General features: G+C 39.1%; 2 protein-coding genes across 5 annotated transcripts in view; both read right to left on the bottom strand.

Annotated features, from left to right (window-relative positions):
- Positions 1-10,423, bottom strand: part of TOPORS (topoisomerase I binding, arginine/serine-rich, E3 ubiquitin protein ligase) — a 122,538-nt gene extending 112,115 nt beyond the window's left edge. For 3 of the 4 annotated variants that reach the window (XR_001145152.1, XR_001145151.1, XR_001145153.1), the window contains exon 1: positions 8,707-8,788. Coding sequence is in view for 1 of the 4 variants with exons in the window: in XM_004677709.2 (XP_004677766.1) it covers positions 1,404-4,331; positions 8,707-8,901; positions 10,378-10,380 (3,126 nt within the window). In the remaining 3 variants the exon portion in view is untranslated. Of the gene's footprint in view, positions 1-605; positions 4,332-8,706; positions 8,902-10,377 lie in introns of those variants that run through there. The other variant, XM_004677709.2, reaches the window with a different exon arrangement.
- Positions 10,424-11,429: 1,006 nt separating this feature from the next.
- Positions 11,430-18,613, bottom strand: NDUFB6 (NADH dehydrogenase (ubiquinone) 1 beta subcomplex, 6, 17kDa). The gene is made up of 4 exons (XM_004677711.2): positions 18,331-18,613; positions 16,215-16,307; positions 13,806-13,850; positions 11,430-11,601 (listed from the first exon to the last, which is right to left on the bottom strand). The coding sequence occupies exons 1-4, from the start codon at positions 18,508-18,510 to the stop codon at positions 11,533-11,535; spliced, it is 387 nt and encodes a 128-aa protein (XP_004677768.1). The 5' UTR covers positions 18,511-18,613; the 3' UTR covers positions 11,430-11,532.
- Positions 18,614-19,321: the final 708 nt, after the last annotated feature.

The raw sequence follows: 19,321 nt of genomic DNA on the forward strand, positions 1-19,321 counted from the left end.
GCCCTCATTTTGGCTCTTGGAGTATGTGAAGCTCCCCTCTACCTTGGGATCTTTGTACACCTTTTTCTTTGCTAACTATTCTACTATGGGTTATTATCTTCTGAATTCCATTTTAACCATCACTTCCACCTAAAATTAAGCCCCAATGCATACTCTTATAGAAAATTACACTTTATCTCCAGAGAACTTAATTTGCAAAATGTGTATGTGAGTGAGAGTGGGGGGAGGGAGGAGGGAGAAAAAGGAAGAAGGAGGAAAAAGAAGGGAAGATAGGAGGGAAAGAGGGGGGAAAGGGAAACTCCCATGAGGGCAGAGAGCATTAAATCTGCTATGTTCTACCACACTGAATCCCTAAAAACCTAGTAAAGAACTTGCCACACAATAGGCATTTCAATTTTTGTTAAATAATGAACCAAGGTAATAGATAAGGCAAACTGAAGGCTACACTTAGATTTCATTCAAGTTCTGCTGCTCAATAGCAAGCCTGTATCAAAAGCAATGCAATTTTATCATTAATAATATCAATGAAACACTCACAAGACCACTTTGTGTGAAAGAACTACAAATGTAAAAAGGAGATTGGCAACAGCTTTGTTCAAGTGAACTAAATGCTGTATAACTGCATTTTACTGAAGACATAACGTATTTCTCACAAAGAACTAAAGATCATAAAAACTGAAATTAAAACGCAGATCACTTGAAAAGTGTTATTTATGATTTGACTGTATTATTTTCAAGATTTTAGCTCCATTAATAACTTTACCTAAAAAAGCAATACTGCATAGGAAATTTTCTAGATTCTGTTTTAAAGTATTATTGTTTTATTTTTTCCTTTATTGAATACACATTTGCTTTACTGGCAGTCCAGAAACAAGTATATAAAGGAAGTATTTAAATTCTTCTTTTGGCAGATGTCAAGATAAATTGTGCAGACTTAAATGCCTCACTTTAACCTGAAATGACTTTGAATACAAATTTTTAAGGAGAAAAATAAAGACTGCTCAAAGGAATTCTCCTAGCTTATAGCACATTTCCAGAATAACTCCCAAAACAAAAATTCAAAAATACTTATTGACTACTTTAAAAATATGTCAATACCATATGGCTTTATGAAATAACTTCTAAAATTTACATATATTTTTTATTTAAAAAGGATCCCAAGTTTTAAATAAACTGCTAGCAATATCATTTTCTTCACTTAAAAGTGCTTATCTCTGAAGGTGGAACATACATACTTTTTGAACAAATAATGAGTTTTACAAAAATTTAACACAAAGAAAAAATCACTTAAAATATTTTAAGGGGGAAAAGAGTTTTCACTAAAAGTCATCTTTAAATAGACTGCAGTAGATGACACTGTTCCTTTTTACCATCAGAATTTTCAATGAAAGGCTTTGGCAGCTTCAAGAAATTTCACAATCTCTATCAAGAGATACTGACATTAATGATGTCCGTGGAGATGGCGATTGCCTTGATGGCTCAGTCTGATCAGACACATTACTGGGCTGGTTCTCCAAGTTAGAGGCAAAAGTGCACTCTTCTCTAACATCAAGAGTTTGTTCAACTGAAGCTACCTGGGGTGGAATATTATCTACAGTTTTGTTGGTATTATTCAAATTGTTATTAAATGTAGTAATATCACAGTCCTTGTCCATGACACCAAATTCGTCTTCTATTGTAACTATATCTTTAGTTTCAAATGGTTCCAAGGATGGAGACAAAAACTCATTTTGTAGAGGATCCTGAGGATGACTGTTGTCACATTCTATATCCTCCTTTACATCAGAATCCTTATCACTATCGCTGTCAATGGTAATGACAACTGGAGAACGTGAAGCATTATCCCCATGGTGTTTCTTGTGCTTCTTCTTGTGTTTCTTCTTTTTCTTTTTATGATGTCTAGTTGTATCGGTAGCTTTTCCTTCATAAACTATCTCAACACTTAGGCTCCGGGTCCTCCTCTTCCTCCTCTTGTGTTTTGTCTCTCTGTCCGATGATCTGTCTGAAAAACTGTCACTTTCATTTTTGTAATTTCCATCCAATTTCGATGAAGATTTTTGGTAATGATTCTCCTTTACTTTAGATGGAAATTCACGAGATGGTTGGGCTACCTCATTAGTACCCTCCAAATGTCGTGTTTTATATTTTCGTTTCCCTCCAGGCTTTTCATTTCTTCCTCGGTCAGCTCCGGTAGATGCAGTCTTTGATCTATTACTAGACAGGCTCCTTGATCTGTGCCTTTCATAGTAGTAATATTTCCTTTCACTGTGATTATTTTTTTTCCGAGCATTTGTTCTTTCAGAAAAGGACTGAATTCTGAATTCTGGACTTGAAGATTGTCTGGAATAGTGAGCTCTGGATAGAGTCCTTCTCCTATATGATGATTCGTAGCCATCCCTGTCCTTGTTTCTACTATAGTAAGTATACTCCCACTTATATCTACTTCCATAATTATTTCTTAAGTAATAACGATCTCTATTTCTGCTTCGTGATCTTCTTTTACCATGATCACTGCTACGAGACCTTGATCTGCTTGTGCTTTCACTACTTAAAGACAGAGTTTGGCTTCTTCTTGACCAACTGCTATCTCTAGTTCTCGATCTCTTTTTGTCTCTTCTACCTCTAGGTCTGCTACTCTCTCTGCTTCTGGATCGTCTGCTTTTCATCCTTTTCTTTCCGTGATGCTTTCTACGATTCTTCTGATCATGCCCACTTCTACTCTGGGAACGTGAATCTGAACTTCTTGATCTTCCTCTCTTTCTATGTCTATGGTTATACGGGGAGTATACTCTGTCTCCTCTGACAGACGTGCTCAAGTCTCTGGGAGAGGACAATGATGTAGATCGTTTCTCTTCCTTCTTTGATTTGATTCTTGCACCAGAATCACAATGAATTTTTACTTGCTCATCCTTACCAAGGACAGAACGTGGAGATGAACATCTACTGACATCACTATCACCAGAACTGTAAGACTGCTCTTGTTCTTGTGTCTTTATTGACTCCATTTTCTCATAAGAACCTAAATCCTCAGAATCAGAGGAAAGTTCAACAAGTTCTGGGGTCCGCTCAGCTAGTGGTTTAACAAACCCAACAATTACACAATTATCTGAGGAAGAATCACTATCATTATTTAGGTCCTCATTTGTTTGCACTCCTTGTATCTGAGATGTGGATCTTCCAGCTATAAGTTCCTCATCAGAACTGTCTGAAGTATTTAAAAGGGAAGACATAGCAGCATGTACCTGCTCTGAGCTTGAATAAGATGGTCCTGGTGTTTCATCATCCCATGGTGCCTGACCAACAGTAGCTATATTAATATCCAGTTCTTGGGTCTCCGCTTCATCAGGAGATATTGTTATGACTGAAGAATCAGAATGACTACCTTCTTCGTATGAAGGAGCAGGGCAATCATAATTAGCATGTTGGTCAAAGGCTGCCATGTTAAAAGGAGATCGAGCAAAACTGATAAATTCATGTATAAAATGTTCTGTTCGATTAAGTAAAAATGGTCTTAAATCAGACACAAATGCCTGGCTCTCCAAGTCATAGCGAGTAACATTACTCATGATGATATGCTGAACAACATTCACTAAAGACCCACGAGCTCCAAAAAGAACAGTAAGTTCTCGTTTTAACCAGGGGACTAATCTATGAAGACAAGCTGGATTCCTACGGAAAAATTCAGCTGATATGTCTCTGTAGCGACCGCCATCTTCGATATTTCTAACACGAGCACCAGCACGATAGAGAGTTCGTCTAAAATTTATAATATCCTGTTCCTGAATTTTCCGCAAAGATCTTTCATCTGCAGTTGTTGGCCTTCTTATTGCAATCCGTCTCATGAATTGAGGAACTTCACCATCTCTAGGTCTTGTTGAAAGACCTAATCCTTCAAAGAGTACTCTACTATCTGGTGGAGTTGTTGTTCTTCTACTCACGGTACTACTAGGTGAAGAAGTACTTCGTTCTCTTGTCATAGTTGTGCGATAGCGGAAACTTCGAACATCAGGGGTAGCAAAAGCACCATTATATGAAGGCCTCAAGACATATTCCTTGAAGTCATCTTCTGCTCTCACAGAATGGAAAATAGAATCAAAGGGCTGTTTACATAATGGACATTCAGCTTTGTTTTTGGACCACTCCTGTACACAGCGAAAACAGAACTTATGTAAGCAGCGATCTAAGTAAGACACATTATCAAATCTATCCAAGCATATAGGACACTTAGAATCAGGAGATGCATCAGCTGGTACTGTCTGTTGCAATTTGCTAGTGCCAGCTTTAGGCGAAAAGTTGTCCATTTTAAATTCCTTAGCGGCAGATGCCATTATCTGTAAAAGGGAAAAAAATACATCAGTAACCTGGTAACAGAGTGATGACTAAATAATCTGAACAAAAAAAGGAACATACTTTGGTAAAGAGAGTTGAGTAGTTTGGTGTCTTTTTAGTATAAAGAGGCAGTGTGGCACGGCAACAAAGTACAAGTTCTAAAGTTAGATTTTTTTGGATTTGGGTCCTTGTAATATAATTGTGGACCATTACTATCTCTGTGCTTCAATTTCATCTGTTGATTACTGGTAACAGAGTATGTCTCATAGATTTTGAGGAAATGTAAAGTTCTTGGGAAAAGTGTCCAGCACACAGTAAGCTCTCTCATAAATATAAATATTACAGAACATTCCATTAGTCTTCTAAAAAACAACTAAGAAATATTGGATAAAGTGCAAAGTACAAAAGAAAATATACCAAGCACCCATGTACCTACTCACCACGTAAATATAACTTTTTCATGGTTATTTCACTTTCTGCTAAATCTTCCTTTTATCTTCTTCTCCTAGCCCTCTCTATAAAACAAAGACATTATAGTCCTCCCTTGGTATGTTTTTCTATGAATAGTTTTATAGCTTAAATTCAGACTAGATTTGCTTTATTTGTAGTAAGGATCACTCATGTACCTTTAAAAATAGCTTTAGTGAGGTAATTTATATACCAGAAAGTTCATCTGTTCAAACAATCCTGAACTTTTTTTTAAAGAAAGATCCTTTCCTGCCCACAAAAAAAGATCTTTTAGTGAAGATTAAATGAATACTAAGTGTAAAAGCATCTAAGGGCAGTATGGGGTTCATAACAACTGCTGAGTGAATGTTAGCTGCTACTACTAGCATTACTACAATAAACTACTATTATAGTGTTGTTACTACAGGATTATATTCATTACTGATTCCTTTCAGTACCCCTGAGAAGTCTTTCTTAGCTTTTTACCCAAAGTTTAGTACAAATCAGTCATAAAGTCTCCTCAAACCATGCTTTTCCTCTTGTTCTCTTACTATCTTCCTTCAAGGGTTATTAGAATATTAGTTTTACTTTCTGTAAATTTGTAACTTTGTACTGGTCTATAGCTTACAAAATGAATTTGCCAGAATGGAAATCTATTATGATTACATTCTGACATCATTATTTTATAAAATACCTCTTTAGTTGCATTCTTTACTAATTATTTTACATATATTAATTTATTCCTTAATGTTTTCTGGGTCTATTTATCTTTTCTCTACCTCCTCTATCAAGTTAAGTCAATAATTAATTTTCTAGGCATAAACTCACTGGCTGTATAACTTGCAAAAAGGAGAAACAAAACCACAGTAAAATCTGTGACTGTGAAACTGAAGTACTGTATCATTGCTTTAAAATTAAACTTGCTCATCTAAAGCATCTTATTAGCTTTTTTGTCATAACTTAATAGGGAATGAATTAATGTTGAACAAATATTCTTCAGATCCAAAAATTTCTATTCCTGTCTATTTTCTTGAATGAAATGCCAAATCAACATTGTCCATACAAAGAACAGAATAATAAAACACAATACTGCTTTTTTCTTAGTAATATTTAAACTCTGAAATCTGACATTGCTTGTACTTTTTCAGCATTCCACACTACTTCTAATATTTTCATTTGCTCAATGAAGGAAGGAAAAAAACCCTAAAATAAAAATCTTTAGTATTAAAGATAGTCCATGCATCTGGGAAAGGATTAAAGAAGAGTGGCAAGGTAACCAAAGAGGTCACCAGAAGCCTAGACTGAAGACCAGATTTCAACTTAATCTAACTGGTAAGTGGAGAAATTCACATTAGCTCAGGATTTTACTTTACCATCCATATAACCAAAGGATAATTAGACTTTGGTGAAATTCAACATTGCAATGGCATCAGTTACAAATAAGTAATTTACTCTTTAAAATAATCACTAAATACTATATTTAAGTGTGTGTCAAACACATTAAGTAAAACTACCACATGGCCCAGCAACTCCACACCTGTCCAACAGTAATGCAAACATATGTCCACAAAAAAACTTCTGTGTGAATACTGACAGCAGCACATGTTAATAGTTCTAATGTGCTAACAACCAAATGTCCAACTGATAAATGTATAAGTAAAATGTAATATATCCATACAATGGCAATAAAAAAAAAATCAGCCGACACAAGTTACAACAGAACCTTTTTATTGTGCTAAATGAGGCACAAAAGACCATGTATGATGCCATTTATATGAAATAAACATCTAAATAAGCAAAACTTTAGACTGAAATCAGATTGGTGGCTCCTAGGTTAGTGTTTCTTGGATATTCAATTCTATTATGATGTACACAACACATATATTTAGTATACTTACAATTCTGTAAACAAATCATTGCATCATTTATATACTTTATGGGCAGAATATAAATTATATCTCAAAAAAAGGCGTCGAAAATATACAAATCAAGATATAAAACACAAAAGCTAAATGGTGACTTAAGATAGTAGATTTCTAGGAGAGGTTCTGGGTTTTAGCAAAGATGGACCTGATTTAGTGTTAGTGCTTCAGATTGTAGAAAAAGCCTGTGATAACCATTTCTCTATGCCAGCATGGTAAGAATTAGGACCACAAATTAATTTCCCCATAGAGAAACTGCCCTCCCCCCAAATTCTCAATTAAGTTTACCAGCTTTAGGATAAACTTCCTAAATAATTTAAGATAAACTGTTTATACCAAATCTTTCCTTCCCCAAATTTTCAAATCAGCTGGGATTGACATTTGGGGGGAATTTCAGATAATCAAAAACATGTATCTAAAGATGAATGGGAAAAGAAAAGGAATAAAGAATCAGAAGGTTTCATTCTAAATTAGATCATAGGCTAGACATTTGAATTGCACAGTGACATAAAATAAGAATGCTAAACAAAACTAAATGATTTTTAAAAACAGATTTACTTAAGAGTCATTAAAATTTAATCACCTGTTGATTATATTTGGGAGTGATGTTAATTCTCATACAAAGTAAGAGTTGAGAATCAAAATTATTCGTTCATAAAAGATGTGATATGGAAAAGGTACTTAATTCCTGAAAACCTTGTGTTCTCAATGCTACAATTGAGTGAACAGTATACATTCTAAAAAGGTGGTTATATGAAGGGATCTGTGTTCTAATTCATGTAAACAACCAGCACAGTGCCTGGTGTACAATAAAAACACAATACTATTTTCTAATGATACAGGAAAATAGTTACTTTCGCTCATTCCCATCTGCCACACTGCCCGGAAAAATGGTCATCTTTAACAATTACATAAATTCTCATACCTTACTTATCTATGCTAAGTGGCTTAAAAATTTACAAGTGCTTAAACTAGAATTACACTCCAAAGCACTAAAAAATATCTGGGTTTTACCTCTTGTGGCCATTAAGAAATCACTGTACCTCTCTGAGCTGCAATTTAATTATCAACTCCAGTGGATCATATGGAAGTTACAGAAACTATTGACCAGATCCCATAAAATTTATAATAATTCAATTCCAACAAAAAGAATTTCGTGGGGAACATTCCCCACCAAAGTCACTCATTCAGATAAGCATGTCTGGTCAGGCTTCCTACTATAGCTATGTATTTCAGGGTCTGAAACAAAATACAAACCAACAACAACAAAAAACATTCACCACTATTAAATCTTAGGTACCTCTTTCTTTTTATCTTAAATAATCTTGAAAATTACCTGTGAAACATTCATTTATTCCTCTTAAATCTCTACATGACCAACATCGCAATGCCTCCTTCCACTGTACGATCAGCAGCCCCCAAGGAAAGCTGCACCGACTAGGTGAACTAAGAAGTCACAGGCAGGCCAGCCAAAATATTTTAACACATCACAGACAACTCCAATAATCATGGGGCTGGTGGCTCCCTGTGGCTGATAACTGCCACTGGCCATAATCTAAAATAAGCGCCATGTACATTACATAATCACAACGAACTAAAACACTGTTATTCCCATTATACAGACCGGCTCCGAGAGAGGTTAGAGGATCCAGCCAAGGTCACACCTCTGTGAGCGACGAGGCCTCCGTGACGACTCTAACGTTTTGTGTTTCGTGAGGTTCAGCCCCCTCCCCGCCCCACCCCCCACTCTCCCTTTCCAGTACCCGCCAGGCTCGAGCCCCTCGGGAAGTCTTCTAGGAAACGCACCCTCCCCCGCCCCCAACACCTCCCTTAACCCCCCGAAAAATCCACAGGTGCGCCGACCGCACGCCGGAATCCTGCCCCGGGGGCCCGCAGACCCCTGAGGCCCAGACCGCAGCTCCGCGACCCTGGGCCTCGCTCCTGGCGGGAGTTCCAGCTCGCCCAGCCCTTCCGACCCCCGCAACCCATTGTTCCGGATTTCACTCACCTCGGAGGATGCGAGCGCAGGCCCGGTTGAGGCGCTCGTGGCAACCTCCCGGCGACCCAGCAGGCTAGGTCGGTGACGACAGGATCCACGAAGGCGTACCCGGCGACTTCGCCGCCGGCCTTCAGGAGCGGGAGCAGGCGGGGGCGCTTCGCCCTCCTCGCGAGACAGCGGAGACCGCGACGGCGGCTGCGACCCCTGTGACGTAAAATGCTCATCACCAATGGCAGCTCGGGGGCGGTGACTAGACAAGAACCCCGCTCCGCAGCCCGCCGCGCGTCAAAACACAGCAACAGCCGGCATAACGCATGCGCCGTCACTGGGGGCGGGGTTCAGCGCGCTACGGCCAGAGCCCGCCCATCCCCCCACCGCTCTCTCCATTTCTAGAGGGACAGCGCCGCGACCCACCCACTCGGTGACCACAAAGCTGGCCACCAAGCTCGCTGGCAATCGCCGGGGCTTTCAGGACGGCTAGCTTAAGATAACATTCGCGCCTTACTTACCTGAAAAACAGGGTAACTCGTTTGGCCTTATTTAAACCTCACCAAACTCAGCGAGAACTTACTCCAATAATTTAGTGTATGGCTCAGAGAAACTCACTGTACTGCACGGAGATGAAATGACCAGCTCCCGATGTTCAGCTACGAAACATTAGGATTCGAGTGGAACCCAAACCCAGCCCAAAACGTACCCTAGTCTTCACTGCCAGCTACTCCAGTCTGGGGATAAACTCGGGTTACCTAAAAGGACAGGGCCGGAAATCTTACCAAAACGGATGTTTCTCTCAAAGGCCTTCACCACCTCACAAAATCGGAACCAAAACCCAGTTTCGATGATATCTGAGCTGGGTAAGGAAAAAACGTCTGCGCCTACAGCGGCCCACTGCCCCATGCTACCACTGGGGTCTCAAACGAGGTCCCAAACATTCTAGAACCTAACTTGATACAACCGCCCGCGCACCAAACCGCCATCCTTTGGCTTAGTATTTGCGACATGCCACCATTATAAGCACGTAAACGCTCAAATACACCTGTTGACTGGCAGGGACATTATGTCCAGTAACTCGTGCCACGCATTTCTTCCTAGAAGCACCACTTAACATCAAGCTATTGCGCTCAGAATTGTTTCGTGACGAACGGTTCCATTAACAGGAGTTCCTGCATTGAGTCGTCACTGATATATAAACTAAGTGTATTGTTGTTTATGTCAAAGTTGAATATACAAACGTCTCTATAAAGTGGGAACAGATGCGGAGGGCAAACGTCTAATACTTAAAATGTGGTTTATTGATTCAAATAAACTTTTAAATGCACACGGAAGTATATTATTCCGCATGAAGCCTGCACCGCAAATGAAGAAAGACCGCTCGACAAATCACGCCTCTCTGGTCAGACGCTTAAAAAGCAGATTTTAAGCTAACTTCTAGTTCCTCTCGCGCCCTCCCCCGAAAGGCGGGCTAGGCCGTGTCACGTGACCCCAGCCCACTCCACCCCCGCCTCGCAGGTGCGGGCGGAAGAGGCCAAACGGGCCGGAGGGAAACGCTCCCGGAGGCGAGGGGGCGGCCTCCGTGCCCGGATGAAAGATGGCCGCTACCGCTCAGCTGCCACCATCCCGGCGGTTACTATAGGGCCTGCAGCTTCCGCCCCACGCCGCGCGCCGCCGCTGCCTCCTCACCATGAAGCCAGTGAGTCGCCGTACTCTGGACTGGATTTATTCGGTGGTAGGTCGCCAGCCTGCTGGGGCTCCACGGTGTCGACTCCGTAGGCTCGAAAGCGGAAGGTTCCCTATTTCTTCAGTGCCCAGAAACTCCAAAATCCATTCCTGAATTAAGCTTTGCATTCCCTAATCTCGACTCCGCCTCTTCCTGGAGGACACGCTCTTCCGCCTCTTACGTAAGGGAGGCTAGGTGTACTCCCCTCCAGAATCATAATTCCCACCTGAGGTAGACTAGCTCGGACACCGGACGGGGGTGGGGCAGGGGAGGGAAAGGAAGAGGAAGGGAGGGAGCAAGGGAAGAGGGGGCTGGAGGAAGTACAACTCACATTAATATTTTGCTTTTACTTCCCCCCACATCTTTAGTTGCTCTTTGCGATCGTATTACTCTCCTGGGGATACGTCATCTATGCATCAACAGTAGCCGCCCGCCGACAGCTAAGCAAGGAATACCCGGACAGAATCTTCGGAATGAGTGAAAATTTGTAACTCTTTGTAAATAGTTGTTTATGTCATACTTACCTGACCTCTATTACATTTAAAAGTAAAATACTTAATACAGCGTTTCCAAATTTATTTTTGTTTAGTTTTTGTAATAACCGCGAATGTGCTCGTTTTTCAAACACATTGTCTTTTAGATTCTCAAAACAACCCAGCAACCTAGTTCCACGACCTTTTTATCAAGTCATGGACAGATAACATGCTTTTAATCCAGAGTTTAAAAAATATTTTTAAAAAATACAACCCAGCTTTCAAACAAGTGTGTATTTCTTATAAACATTTTCTGTTCTAGTCATTATATTAAATTAATTATATATCACTTTCTGGATACCTTCACATCAGACCAGAGTTAAGTACTGTGTAAGAAAGAAGTCCATCATATGGCTGCTTTTCTGAGTGGCCAAAAAAGTAGCTTGGAGCTTTTTTTTTTTTAATATGGCCAAGGTTCACTTAGTAGTAAAATAATTCAGAATCACAAATTATACAATGTTTGTGAAGAAACAGACAGCATACATGAGAGTAAACTTTATTAAGTTACATTTCCAGAAAATGTATTCAGCAGATATGATGTAGCAACAAACTTGGGCTTGTGCCTTTGAAATTTTTCAGCTCTCTTCAGTGATGTTGGCCAGGAAATTCTTTCATTGGTGGAATTACTTCTCCAGTCTCCAGAATTGTATCACCCTAGGAAAATAAAGATGTGCTAATAGAAGAAATCTGTAGAAGTGGTCCACTTGGTTAGCACTCACATGGAAAAATCTACTTCAGCTCTGGCATTTACCCTTTAAAAAAAGGACCTTAAGCAAAGTAGAAGCAAAATGACCAGAAAGGGCATGCAAGTTGTCTTTACAAAAATGATGAACAGATTATTTCTAAAATTTACATTGCCCCAGTAAACAGAAGCTGCCCTAGGAAAAAGCTGCAAGGAGACATCTTCAGTTCAATAGGTGGTAATGTATTCCCAGCAACTGAATGTTTTAGGCTCCCTCTCCAGTTGACCATTTGGCTCAGACAGTAGAGGCCGAATGCAAACTTTAGCTGGGCAATTGATTCAGGTTTCTTCTCAAACCAGTTACAGTGTGGAATAGGAAGGGCCAAACCAAATGGTGAGAATTCTGAAACCTCAAGAAGGCAAATTTTAGGCACAGATAGTGGCATGTAGAACTGGTTAGAAGCAAATAAATAAAGACTCCTACTGAGTATTTTTGTTTTCATACCTACCAAGTGTGTGAACTAGGGTGGTTAATCAAATATAGACAACAAAAATCTGACTGAGCTTAAACAACCTCTATCATTCAACCTTCTGTGAATAAAAGGCAGGCTTTGAAGGCCTACAAATCTAAAGAGGACATGCTTCCCAAATTCATTTCAGATGTGATCTAGGCTGACAACAGAAAAGGATAGACTCCTGACCAAGAAGAACAATGAATGAAATATTACCTTCCAGTAAACAAAAGTAGTGCCCATTTAAGTAACTTCCCATCCACAAGACTTAGGAATCTTTATATAGTTTGAATTTCAGCATTGCCAGTGATTACTGTGCTTTCTCAATTCTACCAATTTGGGGACAAGAAATATATTGTTAACTTCCCTCTAATTAGATCAAGAATCTTCAACTCTCCAAGAGAAGTAACATCTAAAAACCTGGGAGATATTACTGAGCATCATGTGGCGCTCTTGGATTTGGGGCTGGCTGCATTGATGGGCTGTTTCCCTAGGTAAGGAACTGAACGTGTTGTATATTTGAGGAGAAGAAAGCGAAGAGCTATTTGGTGAAAAACTGGCAGTGATTCCAAGCATGGGGAACTAGAAAATTAAAGGGAAAAACCCCCAGATATTGGGTACAATGAGGACGACTTCCAGCCTAAAGGATATGAAAGCAAAGTGTTAAAAATTACTTCCAAGTGTAGACCTTAAAGTCATCCCTGTGACATCTAGTCCTCTCTTCCTTTAATGGGATCTAGGAGCCTTAGATTCCAGAGGGTGTAAGATTGAGGTGGATCATCTGTTACACAGCAGTCAGTCTGTTTTATTATGCTACTGAGAACTGGAGGCTGCTTATGGTCTGTCCTATTCTAATATACATATAAATGAGCATTCTTTTTTGAGACTATCTAAGCTGTAACCCACATGAGTTATATACAGTGAATATAGAAAAAATTCCCTATAATTTCCTAAAACAGACTTCTAGCTGGAAGGGTAATCCAGTTTTGGTGGTTCTCCCTAAAATGCCCTTCTGTTGCAGACGACAATGGGTTATTGGTATTATGTCATCTGGAAGCAAGAGCTAACACTATTTTGTAAGATTATACAACCTAGACATTGACAATAGAACTGTAACTAGATACAGGACAAGAACTAATATTCATTTCATTATTCTAAATAATTATCTTGTGAGTAATCTTTTAACGCTGAAAAGACTTTAAATTAGGATACTGGCTTACATACCCATAATATAAAATCTAAAGCATACATTAACATAATTTAAATCCACAGATGCAGGGAGTTATGGTTTGCCTCATTTGAAAAATAAGCAAAAAGCCACAGGAAATGATAGTTTTAAAGTTTTTATTAAGCTTTGGTCTCTACTCAAGCTACTGTCCTATGTCCTTAACTTTACATAAACCAGGAAAGCAGTGAAAAACTGTCAGTATCTTCAACTCACTTTAGGACTACAAAGTCATAAAACAAGTTTTACAGCTAGATTGAAAGGTGCCCTCCCATGTTCAACTATAACTGCTAACTCACACTATTCCTCTTTCATTTTTAAAAGAGGTTGCAAAACAAACACTTGAAGGCAAGAAGAAAGTGACGTTTTAGTTGAATGAAAACTTAAAAAGGAAAGAAAAATAATGACCAAAAGGAAAATCAGAAGTTTTAAAACTTACTGGGAATATTCTGGGCTTCCTCTCAACAATGGCATATGGTTTTGTCTGCAAAAGAAGTTATACTGTTAATTGTGGGTGTAGAGTTTCTCCTGAAAATAAATAGATCACATCCCCAATTTTAGCATAAGCCCCATATTTTCAGCAAACTCCAGACTCACATTTAACTGTTTGCTCAAGATCTATACCTGACTACCAAATCTCAATCTCAGCAGACCCAACACTTAACTTCCTCCAACCCCAAACTATTCCTCCTTATGTTTCCATTCTTGGTAAATGGTACTCTCTTTTTCCTACTGAGAAAGGCCAAAACCTTGACTCCTCCACTGATCCTCTTCGTTCTACCTGGAGCTATCTATCCTGAGCCTAAATGCTTCTCATTGGCTCTAGACCAACTACCCTTCTTCAAGCCTCTGATCATTTTTTCACCTACTTCTCTCCCAAATCCCCGTTGTGCTCTCCCACAGTCTATTCTCCATATTTCTGACAGAGTAGACTGATTATTTTTTAAGATGTATCACTCCTCTGCTCAAAGTTTCTTAATTCTGGAGAAAAGTCCTTACAATGATCTCTAAGACCCTACACATCAATGGCTTTTATATTTTACTTAATGTATCACTTTTATCAAGTCATTCCCCTCTTTCAGAATGCAAAGTATTTCACTGTTTACCACATAAATTTCAATCTCTGGCTAGCTCTCAAGACCTTCCAGGTATTTGGTTCCCCACCTACTAAGCCAACAAACACCTGTCCTGGAGACATCTTCAGTTATGCACTTATGGCCACGCCAGTTGCTGATTACTTCTCTTTCTTTCTTAATAGAAAAACTTTTCTCCTGCTCTTACCCAATCATAGTTATAGTAATTTTTATACCCATACAGTAACTTCTTTCATTCCTTCTTTGTCCATTTATCACTCCACTGTATAAAAAAGCTTTTCTACCTATTTATTTATTTTGATCAATGTGGGCTCATGGATTTGCTTTTTATTTATTTGGCTCACTCATTCACTCATTCATTCACTCATTCATTCATTCATTCATTCAATTACAACATGTATTTTGATGTTGAGGTTGTCCCAGTGGGATTCCTCTCAAATTGACTCTGTGTCCTTCTGATATAGCTCCATCATTCATGAAACACTACTTTCAGAACAATATGTTCCAAGCCCATCTTATAGTTTCCCTGCCCCAATCCTGGAATCAGCCTTCTCCAGCCTTGCCCAAAAAGCCTTCTCGTAATTCATTCAGTGTAGAAAGATGTCAGACCTGGCTGCTAAATATTCTTAATTACCATGCAGTAACTTGATATAGACCTTGTTAGTGAACAAGGCTAGAGAATGTCCACATTTACATTTATATTTATTTCCATTGCTACCAATATATATTAAAAACAATGAGTTCACACCAGTACTTCTAATTCCATAGCAGTACTGGAGAGTTTCTCTTTCCTTATGTACAGCTACCTTTTTCAACAGTAGCACGGGTCTCATTATCATTAATAGATGCACTTCTAAAAAAATCAATCTTCCTGTACATAACCAATCTCTTCTTACCACCACCACACTCTAGTAACAAATGCCCTCCTTACCTCACTCAGATCCTGACATCTTATTTTGCCACCTCTACTTCTCTCCCTTTAACTCCTGATTGAGCTCCCATCTCTCAGGTTACAATATCCTACACCAACTTACTGCCACTACTATTAAACAAATAGATTAACTCACCAACTCCTCCTGCCCCCCAAATCAACCCACTTAGGACCCAACACTGCTCACCCTGTTTGGGTTACTACACTCTATGTTTGGCAGTCACCATTGCTCCCCTTCCATGCCACTTCGTGAAATGCAAACCCTCCTCATCCTACCTAGAATCTAACATTCTATCCCAAATAATACACAGTATTTAAAATATAGCAACTGGCTCAGTTCAATCATCCATGCAAAGACTTTCAATGAAAAAAAAATTCAAGTTTTTGGACATCTTGGTTGTAAAATATAGAATACAATCAAGAAAAAGAAAATGGATGGCAAAGATACTTTTTGTCTACTATGAATTTTATACAAGACAAGATCTATGCTTACTAAAGGAAACAAATAATTTTCTCCCTTCCTACTAATGGACCCTAAGTTTACACTAGTACTGTTAGATTAGGTACACCCTAATCATTTAAACACTCTACCAGGAAATGCACTTCAAGTTGTAAGCAACTCCTAAACAGATTAGCTTTTTGAAAAAAACATACTTACTTTAATTTCATTAAACCTTTTACCTAAATGGACTCAAAGTACTGACAGTTAAAAATAAGGTATAAGTGACTAAGTATTTCCATTAAGCAGGGTAAGGCATATCAATATAGGAAATAATTTTGTACAAAAATAAAAATAGATGCAAAAAACTTTTAGCATACTTACCTTCACATGATATTTGAGATAATAATGAATAATCCAGGCAGGTATAAGTACATGAGTAAAAGCAAAGATACTGTGTCGGTATGTCTTATAGATCTGGAGGGGGGAAATATACACAAATAAATATATATCCCATGTTTTGTGACAGAAAAAGCGTTAATGACATAACAATGCTGTGTTTTAAAACCTCAAATGCTATATATTTCTTATAATCTGTAGCTAACCTTGCCCACTCAAATATTTTTTACTAAAGATAGGGCCTGACAGAAGACACACACTGAGCAAAGAAGACTTAAGTAGCATTTTGTAAGACATTTATAGATATTTTTTTTTTAAAGATTTTATTTATTCACTCATACAGAACTGGGGTACAAGCCAGAGGTGCAGGAGTGGTGAGAGGACTCCACACAGTGGGAAGCAGAACAGGCAGATCGATGAAGTAACTGCTGATGGGAGCAGCGGGTAGATCAAGAGAGGTCTGCCGAGTCATGTGGTCACCTCCAGAGCAGGGGATGGAACTCGTACTAAAGCAGCTGCGGCTAGTTTGCAATACTACGTCCTAACCCATTGCGCCACCAGGAAGGGCCATAGATATGTTTTTTAAAACCTTCTAAATGCATCCTTATTATAAGTTTGTTAAAGATAAAAAATGGTATCAACAAATAAAAGCTTTAATTGGTTTAACCAGAGTAATCAAACCTATAGCATTTTTCAGGCAGTGACCTCCCTAATCTATAATTTCTAACGTGGACAAACAACACCATTTGATTGGAAGGCAGAAAATCTGAAGCATATCAATGCTAGGATAAAGGAATATTTTATAACTAGGATGAGGTTGTTCCAAGTTCACTCTGAGATGCCTTCATATACTCTTTTTTAAAGAGAAAGGCAAAAGAGAGATAAAAATAAAACTTTTCTATGACAGCCAACTTGACTGAAATACGTATATCCTTACAGGGAAAGGAAAATCATCGAAATTATAAATGTTATAACAGACATGATTATGGAAGAAAAAATTAACTCAAAATAAGGTAAGATGAATTTCAACAAATGATCATTTACTTCCTTAGATTACGCTATGGTGGGAAGTCAGTTTTCAACCAATAGCTGCCAAAATCACAAGTAATGTCAGAGATACAAAGGTTAAGTCAGAATTTAAGAAGTATCTAATTTGGTTCACTGATTCCACTGCATCAAACTTTGCCACAGTTTTTTCAAAAGTAGGTAAACAAAGATGTCAATGTGAATGCCTTTAATTCTTAGATGTTGGACAACAGGTAAGTTACTGAATTTAAGTTTCTATCTTATAGGAGTTTAAGGAGTAAAAATTAAACTAAGTAACACATCTAAAACCTGCAGCAAAGTGTCACACACGAGTAAGCACCCAAGTGTTATTTATTAGTATTATCACCAAGTGTTATTTATTATTATTATTATGTTAACATTATTATTAGCTAATGTTACAGGTAATTGAAAGCAATTCTGAGATGTGTTTGCCACTCATCATTGATGTGATTTAATTCACAGTCAAGAGAATGTCCAGACACCATGAAAATAAAGACCACTCTCGATTGAGTGATTTTCTGCAAAGTAAAGTTCAGGATTTTAAGTGAAATCCTTTGTAAAGGTACATATTTGTAGATTAGAAAGGAGGCTCTTTAATATGTCTCAATAGCATACCAATGGGATCTGTCTTTGATGCTAAACTGGTGCCTTCAGGTAGTTAAGTTCAGTGTTAAATGGTCTTTGTAACCAATTAACAGGCAACTGTTCTCAAAAACTAAAATCATAGAATGTTCACTCTACTTGATCCTTGCTATCATTCTGAGGGACGACTTCAAGAGAACCAAATGTACAACATCCTGCAAAACCGAGGTAAAGATTCGCCTCCTATCATCACACTTGGCAGCAAAATGGAATAACTTCGAGTCCACGATTCTTGGGGTAAGTTTTATATCCCCGTTAAACCTAAGTCTGACCCCCCTCGGGGAACTAAGGAAACTTGGTGCAGAGCATCAATGCCAGTCCTTAGTGCTGCTGCAATATGCGGGCTTCCAGTAACTGGACTGGGGTTCTCAGGGGGTGTGTGTTTATGGGAGCAAAGGAGGCCGTCACTCACCACATTCTTCCAGGGGGCCTGATCCTTCAAAAAATTATTCCAGAATGCTTCCATGGGCCACATTCTTTTCGGGGGCAGCACCGGCTCTCGCGAGCTCAGTTCCTGGTCCTTCAGCCATCTTCTCCTCAGCTCTCGCAGTTGCTTCAGGCGCAGTTTCTCATCTGGCGTGTACCCCGACATACCTCCGCTAGTACTGAGGCACAAGGACACGGCGCGCCCCCGAACCAGGGACTTGTCACTTGCGCGCGCTCTCGTTCTACAAAGCGACCTTGCAAGGACGCCTGGGAAAGGCGCGCGGTTATGACGTCACCAAAGTGGCTCCAACCTCCTTGCAGCGGCCGGGCATGCGCAAAACCCCGGGGACCCTTAACCCCATCTTTACCCGCCCAGATTTCAAGATAGAGGGTGGGGAAAGTGCCTTACTTGTGCCATAAAATGGGGACATTTGGCTAAGAAGAAAGTACAGTTGGTGTGAGGACTGGAGATTCAGATAAAGAATTGGCGTGCTGGGAGCTGGAAGGATGAGACGAAGTGATACAAGAAATTTTAAGTCCCTATGCAAAATCAGTAACTTGCTTCTCCCTCCGTGGAATTACTCTTCCCGTGACCCATAGTCTGTAGAAACCGTTACTTCCAAGTTTAAATGACAGCTTTGTCAGTGACTGGTAAAGTGACCTTGAGCAACTGTCTCAGTCTGTTTCTTTATCTGTACGAGGAAAGTAAAAACAGTAGCTTAGTATCTCGTAGAATTACATTAGAGGCATTCTCACTGCCCCAGCATTCACTTTTACACGGTTTTTAAGTGGTAAAAATAGGAAAGGAATGTGCATGAGTATTCACTGCAGCACTGTGGATAATAATAAAATACTAGAAATTAACAAAAAAAAATTCCTTAATAGAGAACAGGTTGACTACATTATGGTACAATAACTTAGTGGAGTGCTAACACCTTTGTAGACAGTATGAGGAGTGAAGATTGAGCTTGTGCTAA

This window comes from Condylura cristata, unplaced genomic scaffold, assembly GCF_000260355.1.
Source record: "Condylura cristata isolate star-nosed mole 26May11 unplaced genomic scaffold, ConCri1.0 scaffold00006, whole genome shotgun sequence".
Taxonomy (NCBI): domain Eukaryota; kingdom Metazoa; phylum Chordata; class Mammalia; order Eulipotyphla; family Talpidae; genus Condylura; species Condylura cristata.

What these genes read in the sequence shown, in the direction of transcription:
- NDUFB6 (XM_004677711.2), bottom strand. Translation starts at nt 18,510, where the DNA reads ATGTCGGGGTACACGCCAGATGAGAAACTGCGCCTGAAGCAACTGCGA. An exon ending in ATCTCAAATATCATGTGAAG is followed by an intron (nt 13,851 to 16,214) that starts GTAAGTATGCTA and finishes CTTCTTTTGCAG; the next exon opens with ACAAAACCATATGCCATTGT. An exon ending in GGAAGCCCAGAATATTCCCA is followed by an intron (nt 11,602 to 13,805) that starts GTAAGTTTTAAA and finishes TTATTTTCCTAG; the next exon opens with GGTGATACAATTCTGGAGAC.